This window comes from Oncorhynchus kisutch, linkage group LG11, assembly GCF_002021735.2.
Source record: "Oncorhynchus kisutch isolate 150728-3 linkage group LG11, Okis_V2, whole genome shotgun sequence".
NCBI lineage: Eukaryota > Metazoa > Chordata > Actinopteri > Salmoniformes > Salmonidae > Oncorhynchus > Oncorhynchus kisutch.
Window position 1 is genome coordinate 89925200 of NC_034184.2, and position 27144 is coordinate 89952343.

At 43.8% G+C, this 27144-nt stretch overlaps 1 protein-coding gene across 1 annotated transcript in view; it reads left to right on the forward strand.

The window, feature by feature from the left end:
* LOC109883206 (1-phosphatidylinositol 4,5-bisphosphate phosphodiesterase delta-1) overlaps positions 1–27144 on the forward strand; it is a 60799-nt gene that overhangs the window by 14085 nt on the left and 19570 nt on the right. Inside the window, exons 3-8 of the mRNA XM_031836465.1 lie at positions 8293–8521; positions 11883–12012; positions 12220–12448; positions 14755–14956; positions 21596–21740; positions 22108–22260. Of these exons, the coding sequence (XP_031692325.1) occupies positions 8293–8521; positions 11883–12012; positions 12220–12448; positions 14755–14956; positions 21596–21740; positions 22108–22260 (1088 nt within the window). The remainder of the gene's footprint in view (positions 1–8292; positions 8522–11882; positions 12013–12219; positions 12449–14754; positions 14957–21595; positions 21741–22107; positions 22261–27144) is intronic.

The following is a 27144-nucleotide window of genomic DNA, read 5'->3' on the forward strand; positions in this document are numbered from 1 at the left end:
ACTGCAGCATAAATACTGGAGGCTGAGACAGGAGGGGTCAGGAGACACTGTGGCCCCATCCGAGGACACCCCCGGACAGGGCCATACAGGAAGGATATAACCCCACCCACTTTGCCAAAGCACAGCCCCCACACCACTAGAGGGATATCTTCAACCACCAACTTACCATCCTGAGACAAGGCTGAGTATAGCCCACAAAGATCTCCGCCACGGCACAACCCAAGGGGGGGGCGCCAACCCAGACAGGATGACCACAACAGTGAATCAACCCACTCAGGTGACGCACCCCTCCAGGGACGGCATGAGAGAGCCCCAGCAAGCCAGTGACTCAGCCCCTGTAATAGGGTTAGAGGCAGAGAATCCCAGTGGAAAGAGGGTAACCGGCCAGGCAGAGACAGCAAGGGCGGTTCGTTGCTCCAGAGCCTTTCCGTTCACCCTCCCACTCCTGGGCCAGACTACACTCAATCATATGACCCACTGAAGAGATGAGTCTTCAGTAAAGACTTAAAGGTTGAGACCGAGTTTGCGTCTCTGACATGGGTAGGCAGACCGTTCCATAAAAATGGAGCTCTATAGGAGAAAGCCCTGCCTCCAGCTGTTTGCTTAGAAATTCTAGGGACAATTAGGAGGCCTGCGTCTTGTGACCGTAGCGTACGTGTAGGTATGTACGGCAGGACCAAATCAGAGAGATAGGTAGGAGCAAGCCCATGTAATGCTTTGTAGGTTAGCAGTAAAACCTTGAAATCAGCCCTTGCTTTGACAGGAAGCCAGTGTAGAGAGGCTAGCACTGGAGTAATATGATCAAATTTTGGGGTTCTAGTCAGGATTCTAGCAGCCGTATTTAGCACTAACTGAAGTTTATTTTGTGCTTTATCCGGGTAGCCGGAAAATAGAGCATTGCAGTAGTCTAACCTAGAAGTGACAAAAGCATGGATTAATTTTTCTGCATCCTTTTTGGACAGAAAGTTTCTGATTTTTGCAATGTTACGTAGATGGAAAAAAGCTGTCCTCGAAATGGTCTTGATATGTTCTTCAAAAGAGAGATCAGGGTCCAGAGTAACGCCGAGGTCCTTCACAGTTTTATTTAAAACGGAACCTTGAGGAACACCGAAATTTACAGTTGATTTGTCAGAGGACAAACCATTCACAGAGACAAACTGATATCTTTCCGACAGATTAGATCTAAACCAGGCCAGAACATGTCCGTGTAGACCAATTTGGGTTTCCAATCTCTCCAAAAGAATGTGGTGATCGATGGTATCAAAAGCAGCACTAAGGTCTAGGAGGACGAGGACAGATGCAGAGCCTCGGTCCGATGCCATTAAAATGTAATTTACCACCTTCACAAGTGCCGTCTCAGTGCTATGATGGGGTCTAAAACCAGACTGAAGCATTTCGTATACATTGTTTGTCTTCAGGAAGGCAGTGAGTTGCTGCGCAACAGCCTTCTCTAAAATTTTTGAGAGGAATGGAAGATTCGATATAGGCCGATAGTTTTTTATATTTTCTGGGTCAAGGTTTGGCTTTTTCAAGAGAGGCTTTATTACTGCCACTTTTAGTGAGTTTGGTACACATCCAGTGGATAGAGAGCCGTTTATTATGTTCAACATAGGAGGGCCAAGCACAGGAAGCAGCTCTTTCAGTAGTTTAGTTGGAATAGGGTCCAGTATGCAGCTTGAAGGTTTAGAGGCCATGATTATTTTCATCATTGTGTCAAGAGATATAGTACTAAAACACTTGAGCGTCTCTCTTGATCCTAGGTCCTGGCAGAGTTGACTGTTATAATCCTGCTTGGAAATTTTACAAAAAAATAACTCTAATTCCTATTGGCCGCATGTTGCTGCTTGTAATCGTCATATCATTGTAATTATCATAGTTTTAGAAGTATTAAGTATTAATATTAATACTTCTATCCATCAATCGTCCACCAGACTGAGCCTAGCTAAAAGGCTAAAGAAAAACTCTAAGGGGAAGTTTACATAGTAAACATATTGGTTTGGCTTCCAGTCCTGTCCTCCATTTATCTGCACCACAGAGTGTTGGATGTTGTCGTTCCACAGAAAGACTTGAGAAATAACAAGGGAGTGAATGTGGTCAGGACCACACAATGTCCTCATTCTCTCCCTGAACTTCATCTGGTATTTAAGGAATGTGTGCGTGACGACTTGGACACTGTTCTGTTTCTCAAAATGGAAATAAGCAACAACTGCTGGTCCAAATACAAAGTACCGTATAATCTCCGGCCTACAATATTCTGTTTTCTGTGAGTGTGTGTTTGTGTGTGCGTGTATTCAGACCCTTTGATTTGGGACTCAAAATTGAGCTCAGGTGCATCCTGTTTCCAGTGATCATACTTTATATGTTTCTACAACTTGATTGTGGCCCACTTGTGATAAATTCAATTGATTGGACATGATTTGGTTATAATTTCTATATAAAAGACCCCACAGCTGACAGCGCAGGTCAGAGCAAAAACCAAGCCATGAGCTTGAAGGACATTTCCGTAGAGCTCCGAGACAGGATTGTGTCGAGGCACAGATCTGGGGAAGGGTACCAAAAAATGTCTGCAGAATTAAAGGTCCCCAAGAACACAATGGCCTCTATCATTCTTAAATGGATGAAGTTTGGAACCACCAAGACTCTTCCTAGAGCTGGCCGCCCGCCCAAACTGAGCAATCGGGGGAGAAGGGCTTTGGTCTGGGAGGTGACCAAGAACCCGATGGTCACTCTGACAGTTTTCTATGGGGATGTTTTTCAGCCGCAGATACTGGGAGACTAGTCAGGATTAAAAGATGAACAGAGCAAAGTACAGAGAGGTCCTTGATGCTCCAGAGTGCTCATGACCTCAGACTGAGGCGAAGGTTCACCTCCAACAGGACAACGACCCTAAGCACACAGCCAAGACAATGCAGATGTGGCTTCAGGACAAGACTCTGAATGTCTTTGAGTGGCACAGCCAGAGCCCGGACTTGAACCCAATCCAACATCTATGGAGAGACCTGAAAATAGCTGTGGCGACACTCCCCAACTCTCCAAATACAGGTGTGCCAAGCTTGTAGCGTCATACCCAAGAAGAATCAAGACTGTAATCGCTGTTTCAACAAAGTACTGAGTAAAGGGTCTGACTAATTATGTAAATATGATATAAGTATTTATTTTGCTTTGTCATTATGGGGTATTGAACGTAGATGAGGAATACAAATCTATTGAATCCATTGAATACTTTCGGAATACTTTTTGAATGCACTATATATATATATATATATGATACACAGAGTCCTTCGTTGCTGATGTGAAGAAGAAACTGAATGAAAGAGTTCAACATGAAGCTGAGTGACTCACTAAATCACGGCTTTGGATCTAAATGAATAACTACCAACATTCTTTCTGATAGTCTTGAATAAATACATGTTTTGGTTATCCTGACCTGGACACCGTATACAGTATTATAATAACCCATCATTCTTTCTGATAGTCTTGAATAAATAAATGTTTTGACCAAGTGAATCTGCTCATGTTGTGTGTGTTCCATTATTTGTGACATTGTGGTTAAAATAAAGAATGTAAATGAAATAAATCCTTTTCATAATGAATAATCAGATGCGTGTTGCAACCTTTTCATTTTTCCTTATTTTATTTTTTTGAACAAATTGATTTGATATTTTTAAACAATACAAAACATGACAACAAATGACAACATCACCCTGCCCAGACCCACCTCACACCCCCATCTCCATCAACAACATCACCCTGCCCAGACCCACCTCACACCCTCATCTCCATCAACAACATCACCCTGCCCAGACCCACCTCACACCCCCATCTCCATCAACAACATCACCCTGCCCAGACCCACCTCACACCCTCATCTCCATCAACAACATCACCCTGCCCAGACCCACCTCACACCCTCATCTCCAACAACAACATCACCCTGCCCAGACCCATCTGCTCACACCCCCATCTCCATCAACAACATCACCCTGCCCAGACCCATCTGCTCACACCCCCATCTCCATCAACAACATCACCCTGCCCAGACCCACCTCACACCCCCATCTCCATCAACAACATCACCCTGTCCAGACCCACCTGCTCACACCCCCATCTTCATCAACTACATCACTCTGTCCAGACCCTCAGGCTCAACACCTCAACAGCCATAACACATATGTTTTTTCAACAACAGGTTATGGTCATTAATATCAAAGGCTGCACTGAAATCTAACAGTAACAGTAACTAACAGCTCCCACAATCTTCTTATTATTATTTTAATTCAACCAATCATCAGTAATTTGTGTCAGTGCAGTACATGTTGAGTACCCTTCTCGCTAAGCACGCTGAACATCTGTTGTTAATTTGTTTACAGAGAAATAACATTGCATTTGGTAAAAACACACATTTTTTCCAACCGTTTGCTAAGGGCTGGCAGCAAGCAGATTGGTCAGCTGTTAGAACCAGTAAAGGCTGCTTTACCTCTCATAGGTAGAGGAATGACTTTGGCTTCCCTCCAGGCCTGAGGACAATGACTTTCCTCTTGGCTCAGATCAAAGATATGACAGATAGGAGTGGCTATAGAGTCAGCTACCATCCTCAGTAGGAGTGGCTATAGAGTCAGCTACCATCCTCAGTAGGAGTGGCTATAGAGTCAGCTACCATCCTCAGTAGGAGTGGCTATAGAGTCAGCTACCATCCTCAGTAGGAGTGGCTATAGAGTCAGCTACCATCCTCAGTAGGAGTGGCTATAGAGTCAGCTACCATCCTCAGTAGGAGTGGCTATAGAGTCAGCTACCATCCTCAGTAGGAGTGGCTATAGAGTCAGCTACCATCCTCAGTAGGAGTGGCTATAGAGTCAGATACCATCCTCAGTAGGAGTGGCTATAGAGTCAGCTACCATCCTCAGTAGGAGTGGCTATAGAGTCAGCTACCATCCTCAGTAGGAGTGGCTATAGAGTCAGCTACCATCCTCAGTAGGAGTGGCTATAGAGTCAGCTACCATCCTCAGTAGGAGTGGCTATAGAGTCAGCTACCATCCTCAGTAGGAGTGGCTATAGAGTCAGCTACCATCCTCAGTAGGAGTGGCTATAGAGTCAGATACCATCCTCAGTAGGAGTGGCTATAGAGTCAGCTACCATCCTCAGTAGGAGGGGCTATAGAGTCAGCTACCATCCTCAGTAGGAGTGGCTATAGAGTCAGCTACCATCCTCAGTAGGAGTGGCTATAGAGTCAGCTACCATCCTCAGTAGGAGTGGCTATAGAGTCAGTAGGAGTGGCTATAGAGTCAGCTACCATCCTCAGTAGGAGTGACTATAGAGTCAGTAGGAGTGGCTATAGAGTCAGCTACCATCCTCAGTAGGAGTGGCTATAGAGTCAATTAGGAGTGGCTATAGAGTCAGCTACCATCCTCAGTAGGAGTGGCTATAGAGTCAGCTACCATCCTCAGTAGGAGTGGCTATAGAGTCAGCTACCATCCCCAGTAGGAGTGACTATAGAGTCAGTAGGAGTGGCTATAGAGTCAGCTACCATCCTCAGTAGGAGTGACTATAGAGTCAGTAGGAGTGGCTATAGAGTCAGCTACCATCCTCAGTAGGAGTGGCTATAGAGTCAGCTACCATCCTCAGTAGGAGTGGCTATAGAGACAGCTACCATCCTCAGTAGGAGTGGCTATAGAGTCAGCTACCATCCTCAGTAGGAGTGGCTATAGAGTCAGCTACCATCCTCAGTATGAGTGGCTATAGAGTCAGCTACCATCCTCAGTAGGAGTGGCTATAGAGTCAGCTACCATCCTCAGTAGGAGTGGCTATAGAGTCAGTAGGAGTGTTTATAGAGTCAGCTACCATCCTCAGTAGGAGTGGCTATAGAGTCAGCTACCATCCTCAGTAGCTTTCTATCTAAGTTGTCAATGCCAGGAGGTTTGTCATTATTGATCGATGATAATAATTTTTCCACCTCTCCCCCACTAACTTTACAAAATTAAAACTTACAATGGTTTTCTTTCATTTTTTTTATTTTTATGCATGAATATAATGGCTCACTGTTTGTTGTTGGCATTTCCTGCCCAAGTTTGCCCACTTTGCCAATGAAGTAATCATTAAAATAACTGGCAACATCAAATGGTTTTGTGATGAATAAGTCATCTGATTTGATGAAAGATGGAGTTGAATGTCTTTGTGCCATTCATTTCATTTACAGTATTCCAACGTTGTTTCCGTCATTCTTTATATCATTATATCATAATACAGTTTCTTCTTCTTTGTGTTAAATTGTTGAGTTCAGTCACAAAATGTCTCAATTTACCGTAAGTCAGCCAGTCAGATGTACAGCCAGACTTATCAGCCACTCCTTTTGCCCCATCTCTTTCAACCATACAGTTTTTCAAGTCCTCATCAATCCATGGAGCCTTAACAGTTCTAACAGTCAGTTTCTTAACAGCTGCATGTTTCTAAATAATTGGAAGAAGCAATTTCATAAATTCACCAAGTGCAGCATCTGGATGCTCCTCATTAATCACATCAGACCAACAATTTTATTTTACATCGTCCACATAAGAGTCACAGCTAAATCTTTTGTATGATCTCTTATACACTATTTTAGGCCCAGCTGTTGGAACTTTGGCTTTCCTGCATATAGCCACTATATTGTGATCACTGCATCCAATGGGTTCGGATACAGCTTTAGAACAAAGTGCTACAGTATTAGTAAACATGTGACCGATACATGTTAATGATCTTGTTCCTGTAGTGTTTGTAAACACCCTGGTAGGTTGATTAATAACCTGAACCAGATTACAGGCACTGGTTACAGTGAGAAGCTTCCTGTTGAGTGGGTTGATTAATAACCTGAACCAGATTACAGACACTGGTTACAGTGAGAAGCTTCCTGTTGAGTGGGTTGATTAATAACCTGAACCAGATTACAGACACTGGTTACAGTGAGAAGCTTCCTGTTGAGTGGGTTGATTAATAACCTGAACCAGATTACAGACACTGGTTACAGTAAGAAGCTTCCTGTTGAGTGGACAGCTTGATGAAAACCAGTCAATATTCACATCCCCAAGAAAGTAGACCTCTCTGTTTACATCACATACACTATCAAGCATTTCACACATATTATTTAGATACTGACTGACTGTGTAACTGACTGACCAGTAGACACCAGGGACTAAGTCTGACTGACCAGTAGACACCAGGGACTAAGTCTGACTGACCAGTAGACACCAGGGACTAAATCTGACTGACCAGTAGACACCAGGGACTAAGTCTGACTGACCAGTAGACACCAGGGACTAAGTCTGACTGACCAGTAGACACCAGGGACTAAGTCTGACTGACCAGTAGACACCAGGGACTAAGTCTGACTGACCAGTAGACACCAGGGACTAAATCTGACTGACCAGTAGACACCAGGGACTAAGTCTGACTGACCAGTAGACACCAGGGACTAAGTCTGACTGACCAGTAGACACCAGGGACTAAGTCTGACTGACCAGTAGACACCAGGGACTAAGTCTGACTGACCAGTAGACACCGGGGACTAAATCTGACTGACCAGTAGACACCAGGGACTAAGTCTGACTGACCAGTAGACACCAGGGACTAAGTCTGACTGACCAGTAGACACCAGGGACTAAGTCTGACTGACCAGTAGACACCAGGGACTAAGTCTGACTGACCAGTAGACACCAGGGACTAAGTCTGACTGACCAGTAGACACCAGGGACTAAATCTGACTGACCAGTAGACACCAGGGACTAAGTCTGACTGACCAGTAGACACCAGGGACTAAGTCTGACTGACCAGTAGACACCAGGGACTAAGTCTGACTGACCAGTAGACACCAGGGACTAAGTCTGACTGACAGGCTCCTCCAGTCAGTTACACAGGTTGGGGTGTATAGGAACAGAAACTGGGAACGAAGTGTGTAGACAGTCAGATGGCTGTTGGGTGCTGTGAGTGGGTGAAAGGCACACTGAGACAGAGAGGTTTCCTGCCTACCCTCCTCTATCACCCTGTCCTGTCCTGTCCTATCAAACCCACCCTCTCCTGTATGTTTCTCTCTGGGGTAGATGTGATGAGGACATGATTGGGACAAGCCCTGGTGATGTCTCCATGGTGACAGCCATGTCATCACACAGTTTCCAGCCTGGACCTTGAGGCTTTTTGGTTTTAACCAAGAAACTATCAAGAAACTATCAAATCTCAGCAGCCATGAAACCAAGAATGCGGTCAGACTTCAGGACCAGGATTTCATAAACAATTCTAACCTCAATCCCCTTCTTGTCTCCCCTCCAGTCTCCATTGATGAGATAGAATCTGTGCGTAAGGGCCGTCAGTCGGAGGGTCTTCAGAAGCACACAGAGGCCCACGTTGAGGACCGCTGTTTCTCCATTATCTTTAAGGGCCGCAGGAGGAACCTGGACCTGATAGCTACCTCGGCAGAGGAGGCTAGGCAGTGGGTCAATGGTCTGGAGAAGATCATCTCTAACATGAAGAAACTCAACAGCCAGCAGACGAGCGAGCAGTATCCTCTTTTGTTAATCTGCTTGCTTTGCAGTTCACAACTAAAACATTGTTTAGTTACTTGGGGTTACAAATCAGAAAATAGTTGTCCAGCCTATTCAGTATAGTGGATTCCCATCTATAAATGTGTATAGGTCAACATTTAAGCTCAGAGCAACTGGTTGCTAGCAATTTATGTTATTCTTCAATAACACAAACTCCAAAGCCAATCAGGGGGAGAAAAATAGGTTTATTTGAGAAGGACAAATCAAAGGGGGTGACACTCTAGACCCAAACTGTTACAGACCTATATCTATCCTGCCCTGCCTTTCTAAAGTCTTCAAAAGCCAAGTTAATAAACAGATCGCTGACCATTTCGGGTCGCACCGTCCCTTCTCCGCTGTGCAATACGGTTTCCGAGCTGGTCACAGGGGCACCTCGGCCACACTCAAGATACTAAACGATATCATAACCGCCATCGATAGAAGACAGTATTGTGCAGCCGTCTTCATCGACCTGGCCAAGGCTTTCAACTCTGTCAATCACCATATTTTTATCGGCAGTCTCAATAGCCTTGTTTTCTCAAATGACTGCCTCGCCTGGTACACCAACTACTTCGCAGACAGAGTTCAGTGTGACAAATCGGTGGGTACCACAGGGTTCAATTCTCGGGCCGACTCTTTTCTCTGTACATATCTACGATGTCGCTCTTGCTGCAGGTGATTCCCTGATCCACCTCTACGCAGATGACACCATTCTGTATACATCTGGCCCTTCCTTGGACACTGTGTTAAAACCTCTTTGGGGTAGGTGGCGTACCACCTGGCAACATCCGGTGGAATTGCAGAGCGCAAAATTCAAAATACAAATTTCGTAATATTAAACATTCATGAAAATACAAGTGTACAGTGTATTTACAAGATACATCACAAATGGTCATTTTGTTTGATAAAGTCCTTCTTTATATCCCATAAAAGTCAGTGTAGTTGGCGCGCTTGATTCAGTAATCCACCGGTTTCCCTCGTTCAAAATGCAGACAAAGGAATCCCAATAAACTTTGTCCAAACAAGTCAAACAACATTTATAATCAATCCTCAGGTACCCTTATATGTAAATAAATGATACAATTGAAGACAGAGAATAGTATGTTCATTTCCGGAGATAAATAACTCTCTGGGATATGTGGGACGCTAATTCAAACAATAGAAATCTCATAATTATAATTCCCCAAACATACAAGTATTATACAAGTATTATACACCATTTTAAATATAAACTTCTTGTTAATCCAGCCACAGTTGTCTGATTTGAAAAAGGCTTTATGGCGAAAGCACACCATGCGATTATGCTAGGTCAGCGCCTAGTCACAGAAAACCATACAGCCATTTTCCAACCAAGGAGAGGTGTCACAAAAGTCAGAAATAGCATTAAAAATAATCACTAACCCTTGATGATCTTCACCGGATGGCACTCCCAGGTCTCCATGTTAGACAACAAATGTGTGTTTTGTTCGATAAAATTCACCTTTATGTCCAAAAACCTCATTTGCAGTTTACTTTGGGCACCTCAGTCATCCAAACTTCGGAATACTGCCCCCTACCCCAAATAAGTTTTAACTAACCTCCAAATGAGCTTCAATGCCATACACCACTCCTTCCGTGGCCTCCAAACGCTAGTAAAACCAAATGCATGCTTTTCAACCGTTCACTGCCCGCACCCGCCTGCCCGACTAGCATCACTACCCTGGGCGGTTCTGACCTATAATATGTGGACAACTATGAATACCTAGGTGTCTGGCTAGACTGTAAACTCTCCTTCCAGACTCATATGTAACATCTCCAATCCAAAATCAAATCTAGAATCGGCTTTCTATTTCGCAACAAAGCCTCCTTCACTCACGCCGCCAAACTTGCCCTAGTTAAACTGACTATCCTACCGATCCTCGACTTCGCCGATGTCATCTACAAAATAGCTTCCAATACTCTGCTCAGCGGGCTGGATGCGGTCTATCACAGTGGCATCCGTTTTGTTACCAAAGCCCCTTATACCACCCGCCACTGCGACCTGTATGCTCTAGACGGCTGGCTCTCGCTACATATTCGTCGCCAGACCCACTGGCTCCAGGTCATCTATACATCTATGCTAGGTGGAGCTAGGCCTTGTCTCAGCTCACTGGTCACGATAACAACACCCACGCGCTCCAGCGAGTATATCTCACTGGTCATCCCCAGGGCCGACACCTCCTTTGGTCGCCTTTCCTTCTAGTTCTCTGCTGCCAGTGACTGGAACGGATTGCAAAAATCGCTGAAGCTGGAGACTTATATGTCCCTCACTTACTTTAAACATCACCTATCTGAGCAGCTAACTGACCACTGCAGCTGTACATAGCCCATCTATAAATAGCCCACCCAATCTACCTACCTCATCGCCATATTGTTTTTATTTACTTTTCTGCTCTTTTGCACACCAGTATCTCTACTTGTACATCATCATCTGCTCATCTATCACTCCAGTGTTAATCTGCTAAATTGTAATTACTTCGCCACTATGGCCTATTTGTTGCCTTACCTCCTCACGCCAGTTGCACACACTGTATATAGACTTTCGTTTTTTCTATTGTGTTATTGACTGTACGCTTGTATATTCCATGTGTAACTCTGTGTTGTTGTTTGTGTCACACTGCTTTGCTTTATCTTGGCCAGGTCGCAGTTGTAAATGAGAACTTGTTCTCAACTGACCTACCTGGTTAAATAAGGTGAAATAAATGTAATCTAAAAAAAAACTGTTATGCTGGGATGATCAGATGTTCAGTCCCCTAGCCTGGGGTTGACCAATCAGAAGTCCCCGGTCCTTTTCCCCACCGAACAAAGGAACAGGATGCCAGGTATAACCCCCCCCCTAACCTGGGGTTGACCAATCAGAAGTCCCCGGTCCTCAGCTTTCCCCCACCGAACAGAAGAACAGGATGCAATTTATAACCCCCCCCCTAACCTGGGGTTGACCAATCAGAAGTCCCCGGTCCTCAGCTTTTCCCCACCGAACAAAGGAACAGGATGCCATTTATAACCCCCCCCCCCCCCCCCCCCTAACCTGGGGTTGACCAATCAGAAGTCCTTGCAGTACAACTTGGCTAATGGCCAAATAACAAGTATCCTGCCCCAGACTCAATGTACAGACCAATGACAACGTGTCCTACGTCGCTCTGAGTTTAGGAGTGTCATTCCACAGATTCTGAACAGATGTTGAACTGAAACCCAACTCCTATTTCGCTATTGACCATTAGTACTCTAGTATTTAGTCCTCTCTTCCTCTGGGTTGTGTATTTATCTTTGACATATTCCTACATGGTGAATGATTGATCCTTAAATCTGGGTGTATTAAAGCTGGATCTTCAACTGTATGAGGAAAGCAGACAAGAACAAGGACAACAAGATGACCCTGAAGGAGCTGAAACACTTCCTCCACCAGATCAACATCGAGGTGGACGACATGTACGCTGAAGTGCTGTTTGCAGTGAGTGGACAGCTACAGTTGGTCAATAACTTACAAGGATGGTGTTATAGACTCTGTACAGGCAGCTCCTAATGCATTCCTGTAATGTTCCTGTATGTATATGGGTTTCATTTAAGGTTATGCTATGTCTCAAAGCATTTTACTTTGTCTGAGGAGGAACTCAATGTACTGTATCTCGTTAGTACTGTTTTGTTAATGATCCTACAGAAATGTGACAAGTCTAACTCGGGCTCCCTGGAAGGTCCTGAGATCAAACACTTCTATGATCTGCTGATATACCGTGAGGAGATCGATGTGATCTATGGGAAGTACGCCACTACGGGGGAGCAGATGAGTGTCAAAGACCTGCTCAACTTCCTGCTGAACGAGCAGCGTGAGGTGGCCACAATGGAGGACGCTGTAAGCCTCATAGAGAGATACGAGCTGGACGATTCAGGTGAGAGATGCTCAGGTACTGACTCAATACGAGCTGGATCACTCAGGTGAGGAGAGATGCTCTAGTTCTGACTCAATATGATCTGGATGACTCAGGTGAGGAGAGATGCTCTAGTACTGACTCAATATGATCTAGATAACTCAGGTGAGGAGAGATGCTCTAGTACTGACTCAATATGATCTGGATGACTCAGGTGAGGAGAGATGCTCTAGTTCTGACTCAATATGATCTGGATGACTCAGGTGAGGAGAGATGCTCTAGTACTGACTCAATATGATCTGGATGACTCAGGTGAGGAGAGATGCTCTAGTACTGACTCAATATGATCTGGATGACTCAGGTGAGGAGAGATGCTCTAGTTCTGACTCAATATGATCTGGATGACTCAGGTGAGGAGAGATGCTCTAGTACTGACTAAATATGATCTGGATGACTCAGGTGAGGAGAGATGCTCTAGTACTGACTCAATATGATCTGGATGACTCAGGTGAGGAGAGATGCTCTAGTACTGACTCAATATGATCTGGATGACTCAGGTGAGGAGAGATGCTCTAGTACTGACAAAAGGGGGTACAACTCAATATTAGGAAGATGTTCCTAATGTTTTGTACACTCATTTTACTGTACGTAAGAATGCAGCATTCGATGGCAGCATACAGTTTTATGGTATTCTATGAATGTGCTAAAATACTTTGTGTATTTCTGAGGCACCTTTCCATTGTAAGATAAATGATATACATTGCCTTCACAAAGTATTCATCCTCGACTTGATTATATTTATATATTTTTCTCACCCATTTACACATGCACAATTGGACTAGCAACTGGAAGGTTGCAAGTTCAAACCCCCGAGCTGACAAGGTACAAATCTGTCATTCTGACCCTGAACAGGCAGTTAACCCACTGTTCCTAGGCCATCATTGAAAATATGAATTTGTTGTTAACTGACTTGCCTAGTTAAATAAAGGTACAAATAAAAAAATAAAAAAACACATAATGACAAAGTGAAAACAGTTTTTGGGACATTTTTTTGCAAATGTATTTAAAATGAAATACAGAAATGTCTTATTTACATAAGTATTCACACCACTGAGTCAATACATGTTAGAATCACCTTTGGCAGCTATTACAGTTGCGAATCTTTCTGGGTAAGTCTCTAAGATTTCCACACCTGGAAATGTCTCTTTCTCTCTCTCTCTCTCTCTCTCTCTCTCTCTCTCTCTCTCTCTCTCTCTCTCTCTCTCTCTCTCTCTCTCTCTGTCTCTCTCTCTCTCTCTCTCTCTCTCTCTCTCTCTCTCTCTCTCTCTCTCTCTCTCTCTCTCTCTCTCTCTCTGTCTATGTCTCTGTCTCTGTCTTTGTCTCTCTCTGTCTCTCTCTGTCTCTCTCTGTCTCTCTCTGTCTCTCTGTCTCTCTCTGTCTCTCTCTCTCTGTCTCTGTCTCTCTCTCTGTCTCTGTCTCTGTCTCTGTCTCTGTCTCTGTCTCTGTCTCTGTCTCTGTCTCTGTCTCTCTCTCTGTCTCTGTCTCTGTCTCTCTCTCTCTCTCTGTCTCTCTCTCTCTCTCTGTCTCTCTCTCTCTCTCTCTCTCTCTCTCTCTCTCTCTCTCTCTCTCGGAGGAGGAGGACGGAAACTAGCTGTCTTCCGGCCTCATGGTGAAATCCCTGAGCGGTTTCCTTCCTCTCTGGCAACTGAGTTAGGAAGGACACCTGTATCTTTGTAGTGACGGGGTTTATTGATACACCATCCAGTGTAATTAATAACTTCACCATGCTCAAAGGGATATTCAATGTCTGCTTTTGTATGTTTACCCATCTACCAATAGGTGCCCTTCTTTGCAAGGCATTGGAAATCCTTGCTGGTCTTTGTGGTTGTATCTGTATTATATTCACTGCTCGACTGAGGGACCTTACAGATAATTGTTTGTGTGGGGTACAGAGATGAGGTAGTCATTCAAAAATCATGTTAAACACTATTATTGCATATGTGACTTGTTAATTTAAGCAATTCTTTACTCCTGAACATATTTAGGCTTGCCATAACAAAGGGGTTGAATACCTTTTGATTCAAGACATTTCAGCTTTTCATTTTTTATGATTTTTATTTTTTATTTTTTAAAGCATAATTCAACTTTGACCTTATGGGGTATTGTGTGTTGGCCAGTGACAAAATAAATCTGAATTTAATCCATTTTCAATTCAGGCTGTAACACAACAAAATGTGTCAAGGGGTGTGAATACTTTCTGAAGGTCCTGTATATCTGGGAGGGCTATTTCACAAGGCCCAATCACCTAACTCATTCTGCCCCCCCAGCAAAGCAGAAGAATCACATGACCAAAGATGGCTTCCTGATGTACCTGCACCAGGAGGAGGGGTCTATCTTCAACCCCGCCCACAAGGAGGTGTTCCAGGATATGAGCCAGCCAATCAACCACTACTTCATCAGCTCCTCCCACAACACCTACCTGATGGAAGACCAGCTCAAAGGCCACAGCAGCACAGAGGCCTATATCAAGTAACCATGACAACCTCTAATTTAAACTAACCATACCTTACTACCTCTAATCTAAAACTAACCTTACTACCCTAACCTTACTACCCATTTGAATTCAAATACTTCTAGTACACTAAACTCAAAGTCAATGTTAAGTGGTACTGACTCAAAATTAAATGAGAAGTCACATCAACTCTATAAATTATGATAACAAATGAACTTTTTCCCCCAGCATGCTCTACTGCAGGTTGTTGTTTTGGAATCATTTTTAATATCTGTGTTTTGGAATGTACTTTGAGTGCAGTGGCAGTCGGTGCCATTTCAGATCAGGGAGGATGATACTTGTTTTAATGAGCATGGCCTTATTTCTATCACAGCATATTGGATGACTGTCATTCATATTCCATTCACCCAGTTCAATGTAACATCGATAGGTTTATGCTACTACATGATACTCAAATGTTCCCTGTACCCATCATGAGGTTGCTGCAACCTTCCTATGAATGAAAGTTTACAACGTAGAGAATTTTGAGTCGTCACGTTGACAGAGAGCGACACATTCAGTACCGCCTTGCATCTACTCACCACATGTTATGCACTGCAGTGCTAGCTATCTGTAGCTTATGCTTTCAGTACTAGATTCATTCTCTGATATTTTGATTGGGTGGACAACATGTCAGTTCATGATGCAAGAGGTCTGATAGCTTCCGGAGGACATCTTCCAACCTGTCATAATTACTGTATAAGTCTATGGAAGGGGGAGAGAACCATGAGCCTCCTAGGTTTGGTATTGAAGTCAATGTACCCAAAGGAGGACAGAATCTAGCTGTCCTCCGGCTAAATCATGGTGCTGCCCTACAGGGTGCGGCTGTGGCGAGTGTAAACAGTGTTTTAATCAATTATTTGGTGACGTGAACATACACTACCGTTCAAAAGTTTGGGGTCACTTAGAAATGTCCTGGTTTTTCACGAAAACAGACATGAAATCTTTTTGCAAAATGAATAGGAAATACAGTCAAGATGTTGACAAGGTTATAAATAATGATTTTTAATTGAAATAACAATTGTGTCCTTCAAACTTTTTTGTCAAAGAATTCTCCGTTTGCAGCAATTACAGCCTTGCAGACCTTTGGCGTTCTAGTTTGTTGAGGTGATCTGAAGAGATTTCACCCCATGCTTCCGGAAGCACCTCCCACAAGTTGGATTGGCTTGATGGGCACTTCTTACGTACCATACGGTCAAGCTGCTCCCACAACAGCTCAATAGGGTTGAGATCCGTTGACAGTGCTGGCCACTCCATTATAGACAGAATACCAGCTGATTGATTCTTCCCTAAATAGTTCTTGCATAGTTTGGAGCTGTGCTTTGGGTTATTGTCCTGTTGTAGGAGAAAATTGGCTCCAATTCAGCGCTGTCCAAAAGGTATGGTATGCAAAATGGAGTGGTAGCCTTCCTTCTTCAAGATCCCTTTTACAAATCTCCCACTTTACCACCACCAAAGCACCCCCAGACCATCACATTGCCTCCACCTCCCCCAGACCATCACATTGCCTCCACCTCCCCCAGACCATCACATTGCCTCCACCTCCCCCAGACCATCACATTGCCTCCACCTCCCCCAGACCATCACATTGCCTCCACCATGCTTGACAGATGACGTCACTCCTCCACCATGCTTGACAGATGACGTCACTCCTCCACCATGCTTGACAGATGACGTCACTCCTCCACCATGCTTGACAGATGACGTCACTCCTCCACCATGCTTGACCGATGACGTCACTCCTCCAGCATCTTTCCATTTTTCTGCGTCTCAGGAATGTTCTTCTTTGTGATCCAAACACCTCAAACTTAGATTTGTCTGTCCATAAAATGTTTTTCAACTATTCCTCTCTCCAGTGTCTGTGTTCTTTTGCCCATCTTAATATTTTATTTTTATTGGCCAGTCTGAGATATGTCTTTTTCTTTGCAACTCTGCCTAGAAGGCCAGCATCCTGGAGTCACCTGTTCACTGTTGACGTTGAGACTGGTGTTTTGTGGATAATATTTAATGAAGCTGCCAGTTGAGGACTTGTGAAGCATCTGTTTCTCAAACTAGACACTCTAATATACGTGTCCTCTTGCTTAGTTGTGCACCGTGGCCTCCCACCCCTCTTTCTATTCTGGTTAGAGACAGTTTGCGCTGTTCTGTGAAGGGAGTAGTACACAGCGTTGTACAAGATCTTCAGTTTCTTGGCAATTTATCACATGGAATAGCCTTCATTTCTCAGAACAAGACTAGACTGACGAATTTCAGAAGAAAGTACTTTGTTTCTGGCCATTTTGAGCTTGTAATCAAACCCACAAAATGCTGATGCTGATGCTGGTGCCTGGTTTTCGACAGAGGATGAGGTTGGCAGTTGTTGGCCCTTGGGAAGGGACGGGTCCTCATGCTCCTGGCTAATGGCGCCAGCTTTTTCTGAAGCTAGCTGTTTCTTGGGGACTTTTCTATGGCTATTGCTCAAGTCCGGGTAAAAATGTCACATGCAATGTCGCCTTTTTTTTAGCCTACATGGCTTTTTTTGTATAAAGCTAATGGGGTTTAACTTGAAGTGGAGGTAAGATTAACAATTGGAAATTACTTGTGCGGAGCTCTCAGTTCATGCGGCCATCTCGTTCAACCTTCACGTGATCCCATAACATAGATATTTTCTGAAATAATCCAATAACTTAGTTAGATTTTTTGCACCCGTTATTGAAATGGTTGTCCCAGTTGAAATGGCTTAGGCATTCTCCTCTCACTGTTCCTGACCTGACATTCATTATGAATTTAGGTTGCAGGTGAATACATTTTTCAACTGTTGGATATCCTAACTCTGGCATAATGTGACTTGCAGGTAGGTACATTTCCCAGGTATTCCAGAAATATTTCAACCAGGATCTTTTAAAAGTCTGGGAATTTGGGGAAAGTTCCATATATGTTGCAAACCTACCAACCCTACTAAACCCTACTAAACCCAACTAAACCCTACTAAACCCAACTAAACCCTACTAAACCCTACTAACCCCTACTAACCCCTACTAAACCCAACTAAACCCTACTAAAACCTACTAAACCCTCCTCGCAGGCCTGATGTGGCCTGTACAGGGTTGCAAAGGGAAGGGTATAGGGTATATTACTAGAAATTACTAGAAACGTTTGATGTTTACCAGTATACTACCAGTATGTTTGTATGTTGAAGGATTTTATGTAATCTTTCACAAGACATTTAGTGGCGCTTTGGGGTTCTTCAGATTATTACATGTGTCTGGAGGCCTTACTCAAAATGTTAAAACTGACACAACTAAAATCTGGAGCCCCTACAGGGTCACAGTGACTATCGGCTTGAGTAATGACTACAGAATCACTTTAAGTAACTGTACTCAGATATATTTAGTGCAACAGGTTTCCTCAAAAGTTTTGAGTAATGACAGCACATTGGGGTGTGCAGTGTACATTAATACATACATATTACAACATATTGCATACAGTACGTAAACATATTACTACATACAACCTTTAATAAACACAAAATAAATACACTAAAAAAGAAAATGTTTTACCTCTTTTTCTCCCCTATTTCCAATTGGTAGTTACAGTCTTGTTCCATCGCTGCAACTCCCGTACGGACTCGGGAGAAGCGAATGTCGAGAGCCGTGCATCCTCCGAAACTCAACCCATCCAATCCGCACTGCTTCTTGACACAATGCCCGCTTATCCCAAGAAGCCAGCCGCACCAATGTGCCGGAAGAAAAACCATACAACTGGCGACCATGTCAGCATGCACGCGCCTACCACAGAGTCGCTAGCGCACGATAGGACAAGAAAATCTCTGCCTGCCAAACTCTCTCCTAACCCAGACAACGCTGGACCAATTGAGCGCCGCCTCATGGGTCTCCCAGTCATGGCCAGCTGTGACACAGCCTGGGATTGAACCCGGGTCTGCGATGCAGTGCCTTAGACCGCTGCGCCACTCGGGAGACCCCTGCAAATGGATTTTAACAAACAATTGGTCCTTCAAAAAATGCAGCCCTCCATTGAATTTATGAATCCTGATGTGGCCCTCGAGCCAAAAAGTAAACCTTTGTTACAGTGTCTATGTAGTTATTAATATTCTTCAAGTATGTCTACTTCACCATCTGCCAATTTTATTGGTAAACTACAAGAAAGTGTAAACACTGTGTGTTTTAATGATCCATCACGTAATATGGTTGTCATAATTAGGTTTTAGTCCAGAGAGGCTAGAACAGTGACTAAGATCTTCAATGAGACCGTGTAGGGATCCAGATTGCGGACTTAAGTCATCAACACTTTAGTTATTATCCCATGGATTTCTACCCCTTTAGTTATTATCCCATGGATTTCTACCCCTTTAGTTATTATCCCATGGATTTCTACCCCTTTAGTTATTATCCCATGGATTTCTACCCCTTTAGTTATTATCCCATGGATTTCTACCCCTTTAGTTATTATCCCATGGATTTCTACCCCTTTAGTTATTATCCCATGGATTTCTACCCCTTTAGTTATTATCCCATGGATTTCTACCCCTTTAGTTATTATCCCATGGATTTCTACCCCTTTATTTTGATTATATATTGTTTTACATTTACCCTATGGGACTCCCAAACACGGCCTGATGTGATTCAGCCTGGATTCGAACCAGGGACTGCAGTGATGCCTCTTGTACTGAGATGTAGGGCCGCTGCGGCACCCAATTGCCTAAGGCTGGATGTTCTTGTTGGATCTAATTTTAATAGCTAGCATTTCAATGGCCATAATAATTAGATATGGAGACAACAGACCGCCTTGTTTTTTCCTCTTAAAAGCTCAAAACCTTCTGAGAAGTAACCATTATTTACTATTTTGGGGTTCTGTACAAAATCTTAACCCATATTATAAGAGATTCACCGAAATTAAAATATCCAGGCATTTATATATACATTCTAGTCGTACTTTATCAAACGCCAAAATCAGCTAGACGAGTAGATGTAATACTAAATACAGATACAGTACTAGATACAGTAGATATAGTACTAGATACAGTAGATATAGTACTAGATACAGTAGATACAGTACTAGATACAGTAGATATAGTACTAGATACAGTAGATATAGTACTAGATACAGTAGATACAGTACTAGATACAGTAGATACAGTACTAGATACAGTAGATATAGTACTAGATACAGTAGATATAGTACTAGATACAGTAGATACAGTACTAGATACAGTAGATATAGTACTAGATACAGTAGATCCACATCCGGCCGTGATTGGGAGTCCCATAGGGCTGCACACAATTGGCCCAGCGTCGTCTGGGTTTGGCTGGGGTAGGCCGTCATTGTAAATAAGAATTTGCTCTTAACTTGCTTGCCTAATTAAATAAAGTCCACCTGTGTGCAATCTAAGTGTCACATGATCTGTCACATGATCTCAGTATGTATACACCTCTTCTGAAAGGCCCCAGAGTCTGCAACACCATTAAGCAAGGGGCACCACCAAGCAAGCGGCACCATGAAGACCAAGGAGCTCTCCTAACAGGTCAGGGACTAAGTTGTGGAGAAGTACAGATCAGGGTTGGGTTATAAAAAATTATCAGAAACTTTGAACATCCCACGGAGCACCGTTAAATCCATTATAAAAAAATTGAAAGAATATGGCACCACAACAAACCTGCCAAGAGGCCTCCCAGCAAAACTCACAGACCAGGCAAGGAGGGCATTAATCAGAGAGGCAACAAAGAGACCAACGATAACCCTGAAGGAGCTGCAAAGCTCCACATCGGAGATCAGAGTATCTGTCCATAGGACCACTTTAAGCCGTACACTCCACAGAGCTGGTCTTTATGGAAGAATGGTCAGAAAAAAAGCCATTGCTTAAAGTAAAAAATAAGCAAACATGTTTGGTGTTCGCCAAAAGGCATTAGGGAGACTCACCAAACATCTGGTCAGATGAGACTAAAAATGAGCTTTTTTGCCCTCAAGGAAAACGCTATGTCTGGCATAAACCCAACACCTCTCATCACTCCGAGAACACATCCCCACAGAGATTTGAGACTGGGACGGAGGTTCACCTTCCAGCAGGACAATGACCCAAAGCATACTGCTAAAGCAACACTCGAGTGGTTTAAGGAGAAACATTTAAATGTCTTGGAATGGCACAGACCTCAATCCAATTGAGAATCTGTGGTATGACTTAAAGATTGCTGTACACTAGCAGAACCCATCCAACTAGAAGGAGATGGAGCAGTTTTGCCTTTTAGAATGGGCAAAATTCTCAGTAGCTAGACGTGCCAAGCTTATAGAGACATAACCCAAGAGACTTGCTGCTGTAATTGCTGCAAAAGGTGGCTCTACAAAGTATTGACTTTTGGGGGGGTGAATAATTATGCACGCTCAAGTGTCTTATTTCTTGTTTGTTCCACAATAAAACATATTTTGCATGTTGTGTACATCAAATGTTACAAACCCCCCAAAAATCCATTTTAATTCCAGGTTGTAAGGCAACAAAATAGAAAAAATACCTTCGCAGATAGAGTAAATATAGTACTATATACAGTAGATCTAGTACTAGAAACAGATGGAGTACTATTAGTAGTAGTACTGTATATGTGTGTTGATTGTGTTGTGGTCTTTAGGGCCCTGATGAAGAGTTGTCGCTGTGTGGAGTTAGACTGTTGGGACGGGGCCCATGGAGAACCAATCATCTACCACGGCCACACCCTCACCTCCAAGGTCCTGTTTAAAGACGTCATCAAGGCCATCAAGGAGTATGCCTTCAAGGTAACCTAACCCTAACTCATTAAGGAGTACTCCTTCAAGATCAGTATAACCCCTAACCCATGACCTCTAACCGTAACCCCTGACTCTAAGCCATTAAGGAGCACACCGTCAAGGTCAGTCTAACCCTGACCCTAAAGTTAACCCCTAACCCTAACTCATCAAGGAGTACTCCTTCAAGATCAGTATAACCCCTAACCCATGACCTTTAACCGTAACCCCTGACCCTGACCCTGATCCTAACCTTAACCCCTAACTCTAACCCATCAAGGAGTACGCCTTCAAGGTTTCACCAAGAAGTCAAACCGGCCCAGTGATGACCAGTAGAGATGGACATGACTGCTAATGTTATGTTGTTGTCCTCCCCCAGACATCAGAGTACCCAGTGATCCTGTCCCTGGAGAACCACTGTACACTGGAGCAGCAGAAACTGATGGCCAAGCACATGATCTCCATCCTGGGCAGCGCCCTGCTCACCTCCCCCCTGGAGGACCAGATGCCCACTGCCTTCCCCTCACCCCAGGTCAGAGACTAGCAGATAATCAATCAATCCATCCATCAATCCACCCATCAACCCACCAGTCCATCCATCCATCAGTCAATTAATCCACCTACCCACCCATCAATCCACCAGTCCATCCATCAATCAATCAATCAATCAATCAATTCATCCACCTACCCACCCATCAACCCACCAATCCATCCATCCATGCATCTATCAATTAATCCACCTACCTACCCACCCATCAACCCACCAATCCACCCATCCATCAATCAATTCATCCACCTACCCACCCATCAACCCACCAATCCATCCATCCATCAGTCAATTAATCCACCTACCCACCCATCAACCCACCAATCCATCCATCCATCAATCAATTCATCCACCTACCCACCCACCCACCCATCAACCCACCCATCAATCAATTAATCCACCCATCCATCCACCCACCCACCCATCAAATCGCCCTTCAATCAACTGATCCATCCACCCACCCATCAATCAATTGACCCACCCACCCATCAATCAATTCATAAACTCACCCATCAACCCACCCATCAATCAATTCATCCACCCACCCATCAACCCACCAATCCATCCATCCAATCGTATTTGTTTTTCAACCCTCAGTGTTTAAAGCCTGGAGCTTCATAACCACATACCCGGTATTTTAAATATGAACGCTAAGAGGCAAGCCTGAACAAGTTGTGGATGTTAGACAGATGAAAGGCTCTAAGTCAGTACTGAGAGTGTGAAGGAAGAACAATAACATCTTGTCTGACTGGTTAGGATATGATTGGGGTGTTACCAGAAGGAATGTGATGTCCCTGCTAACAGTATCTGTCTGTCTGACTGGTTAGGATATGATTGGGGTGTTACCAGAAGGAATGTGATGTCCCTGCTAACAGCATCTGTCTGTCTGACTGGTTAGGATATGATTGGGGTGTTACCAGAAGGAATGTGATGTCCCTGCTAACAGCATCTGTCTGTCTGACTGGTTAGGATATGATTGGGGTGTTACCAGAAGGAATGTGATGTCCCTGCTAACAGTATCTGTCTGTCTGACTGGTTAGGATATGATTGGGGTGTTACCAGAAGGAATGTGATGTCCCTGCTAACAGCATCTGTCTGTTAGAGCCTGTCTATAGGGCTAACAGTATCTGTCTGTTAGAGCCTGTCTATAGGGCTAACAGTATATGTCTGTTAGAGCCTGTCTATAGGGCTAACAGTATCTGTCTGTTAGAGCCTGTCTATAGGGCTAACAGTATCTGTCTGTTAGAGCCTGTCTGTCTATAGGGCTAACAGTATCTGTCTGTTAGAGCCTGTCTATAGGGCTAACAGTATCTGTCTGTTAGAGCCTGTCTGTCTATAGGGCTAACAGTATCTGTCTGTTAGAGCCTGTCTATAGGGCTAACAGTATCTGTCTGTTAGAGCCTGTCTATAGGGCTAACAGTATCTGTCTGTTAGAGCCTGTCTATAGGGCTAACAGTATCTGTCTGTTAGAGCCGGTCTATAGGGCTAACAGCATCTGTCTGTTAGAGTCTGTCTATAGGGCTAACAGTATCTGTCTGTTAGAGCCTGTCTATAGGGCTAACAGTATCTGTCTGTTAGAGCCTGTCTATAGGGCTAACAGTATCTGTCTGTTAGAGCCTGTCTGTCTATAGGGCTAACAGTATCTGTCTGTTAGAACCTGTCTATAGGGCTAACAGCATCTGTCTGTTAGAGCCTGTCTGTCTATAGGGCTAACAGTATCTGTCTGTTAGAGCCTGTCTGTAGGGCTAACAGTATCTGTCTGTTAGAGCCTGTCTATAGGGCTAACAGTATCTGTCTGTTAGAGCCTGTCTGTCTATAGGGCTAACAGTATCTGTCTGTTAGAGCCTGTCTATAGGGCTAACAGTATCTGTCTGTTAGAGCCTGTCTATAGGGCTAACAGTATCTGTCTGTTAGAACCTGTCTATAGGGCTAACAGTATCTGTCTGTTAGAGCCTGTCTGTCTATAGGGCTAACAGTATCTGTCTGTTAGAGCCTGTCTATAGGGCTAACAGTTTCTGTCTGTTAGAGCCTGTCTATAGGGCTAACAGTATATGTCTGTTAGAGCCTGTCTATAGGGCTAACAGTATCTGTCTGTTAGAGCCTGTCTATAGGGCTAACAGTATCTATCTGTTAGAGCCTGTCTATAGGGCTAACAGTTTCTGTCTGTTAGAGCCTGTCTATAGGGCTAACAGTATCTGTCTGTTAGAGCCTGTCTATAGGGCTAACAGTATCTGTCTGTTAGAGCCTGTCTATAGGGCTAACAGTTTCTGTCTGTTAGAGCCTGTCTATAGGCCTAACAGTTTCTGTCTGTTAGAACCTGTCTATAGGGCTAACAGTATCTGTCTGTTAGAGCCTGTCTGTCTATAGGGCTAACAGTATATGTCTGTTAGAGCCTGTCTATAGGGCTAACAGTATCTGTCTGTTAGAGCCTGTCTATAGGGCTAACAGTATCTGTCTGTTAGAGCCTGTCTATAGGGCTAACAGTTTCTGTCTGTTAGAGCCTGTCTATAGGCCTAACAGTTTCTGTCTGTTAGAACCTGTCTATAGGGCTAACAGTATCTGTCTGTTAGAGCCTGTCTGTCTATAGGGCTAACAGTATCTGTCTGTTAGAGCCTGTCTATAGGGCTAACAGTATCTGTCTGTTAGAGCCTGTCTATAGGGCTAACAGTGTATGTCTGTTAGAGCCTGTCTATAGGCCTAACAGTTTCTGTCTGTTAGAACCTGTCTATAGGGCTAACAGTATCTGTCTGTTAGAGCCTGTCTGTCTATAGGGCTAACAGTATCTGTCTGTTAGAGCCTGTCTATAGGGCTAACAGTATCTGTCTGTTAGAGCCTGTCTGTCTATAGGGCTAACAGTATATGTCTGTTAGAGCCTGTCTATAGGGCTAACAGTATCTGTCTGTTAGAGCCTGTCTATAGGGCTAACAGTATCTGTCTGTTAGAGCCTGTCTGTCTATAGGGCTAACAGTATCTGTCTGTCTGACGTCTCCGTAATCTAACATGGGTAGGATGGTCATCTGAATCAGGGTTAGTTTGGCAGCTGGGGTGAAAGAGGAGCGATTACGATAGAGGAAACCAAGTCTAGATTTAACTTTAGCCTGCAGCTTTGATATCAAAATCAAATCAAATCAAATTGTATTTGTCACATACACATGGTTAGCAGATGTTAATGCGAGCGTAGCGAAATGCTTGTGCTTCTAGTTCCGACAATGCAGTAATAACCAACGAGTAATCTAGCTAACAATTCCCAAAACTACTACCTTAGACACATAAGTGTAAAGGGATAAAGAATATGTACATAAAGATATATGAATGAGTGATGGTACAGAGCGGCATAGGCAAGATGAAATAGATGATATCGAGTACAGTATATACATATGAGATGAGTATGTAAACAAAGTGGCATAGTTTAAATTGGCTAGTGGTACATGTATTACATAAAGATGCAGTAGATGATATAGAGTACAGTATATACGTATACATATGAGATAAATCTCGCAGGGTATGTAAACATTATATTAAGTAGCATTGTTTAAAGTGGCTAGTGATATATTTTACATAAATTCCCATCAATTCCCATTATTAAAGTGGCTGGAGTTGAGTCAGTGTGTTGGCAGCAGCCACTCAATGTTAGTGGTGGCTGTTTAACAGTCTGATGGCCTTGAGATAGAAGCTGTTTTTCAGTCTCTCGGTCCCAGCTTTGATGCACCTGTACTGACCTCGCCTTCTGGACGATAGCGGGGTGAACAGGCAGTGGCTCGGGTGGTTGTTGTCCTTGATGATCTTTATGGCCCTCCTGTGACATCGGGTGGTGTAGGTGTCCTGGAGGACAGGTAGTTTGCCCCCAGTGATGCGTTGTGCAGACCTCACTACCCTCTGGAGAGCCTTACGGTTGTGGGCGGAGCAGTTGCCGTACCAGGCGGTGATACAGCCCAACAGGATGCTCTCGATTGTGCATCTGTAGAAGTTTGTGAGTGCTTTTGGTGACAAGCCGAATTTCTTCAGCCTCCTGAGGTTGAAGAGGCGCTGCTGCGCCTTCTTCACGATGCTGTCTGTGTGGGTGGACCAATTCAGTGGCTGATATGTGCTGAGAGAAGGACAGTGTACAGACTAGCCATACTCCAAAGTACTTGTATGAGGTGACTGCTTCAAGCTCTAAACCCTCAGAGGTAGTAATCACACTGGTTTGGAGAGGGGCATTCTTCTTACCAAACCACATGATCTTTGTTTTTGGAAGTGTAGTTTAAGACTGTATCATCTGCATATAAATGATTAGAGAGCTTCCTTCTGCCTGAGCTGTATTGTTGATGTAAATTGAGAAGAGCGTGGTGCCTAGGATTGAGCCTTGGGGTACTCCCTTGATGACAGACAGTGGCTGAGACACCATATGTTCTGACTTTATACACTGCACTCTTTGAGAGAGGTAGTTAGCAAACCAGGCCAAAGACCCCTCAGACACCAATACTCCTTAGTCGGCCCACAAGAATGGAATGGTCTACCGTATCAAAAGCTTTGGCCAAGTCAATAAAAATAGCAGCACAACATTGCTTAAAATCAGTCAGTTGATTGTTGACAAGTTTTTCCAACACTTTTGATGAACAGGGCAAAATAGAAATAGGCCTATACCAGTTAGGATCAGCTTGATCTGACCCTTTAAATAAAGGACAAACCATGGCTGCCTTCGAAGCAATGGGAACCTCCCCAGAAAGGAGAGACAGGTTAAAAAGGTCAGAGATAGGCTTGGTGATGATAGGGGCAGAAACCTTAAAGAAGAAAGGGTCTAAACCATCTGACCCAAATTGTTTTTTGGGGTCAAGTTTAAGGATCTCCTTTAGCACCTCAGACTCAGTGACTGCCTGCAGGGAGAAC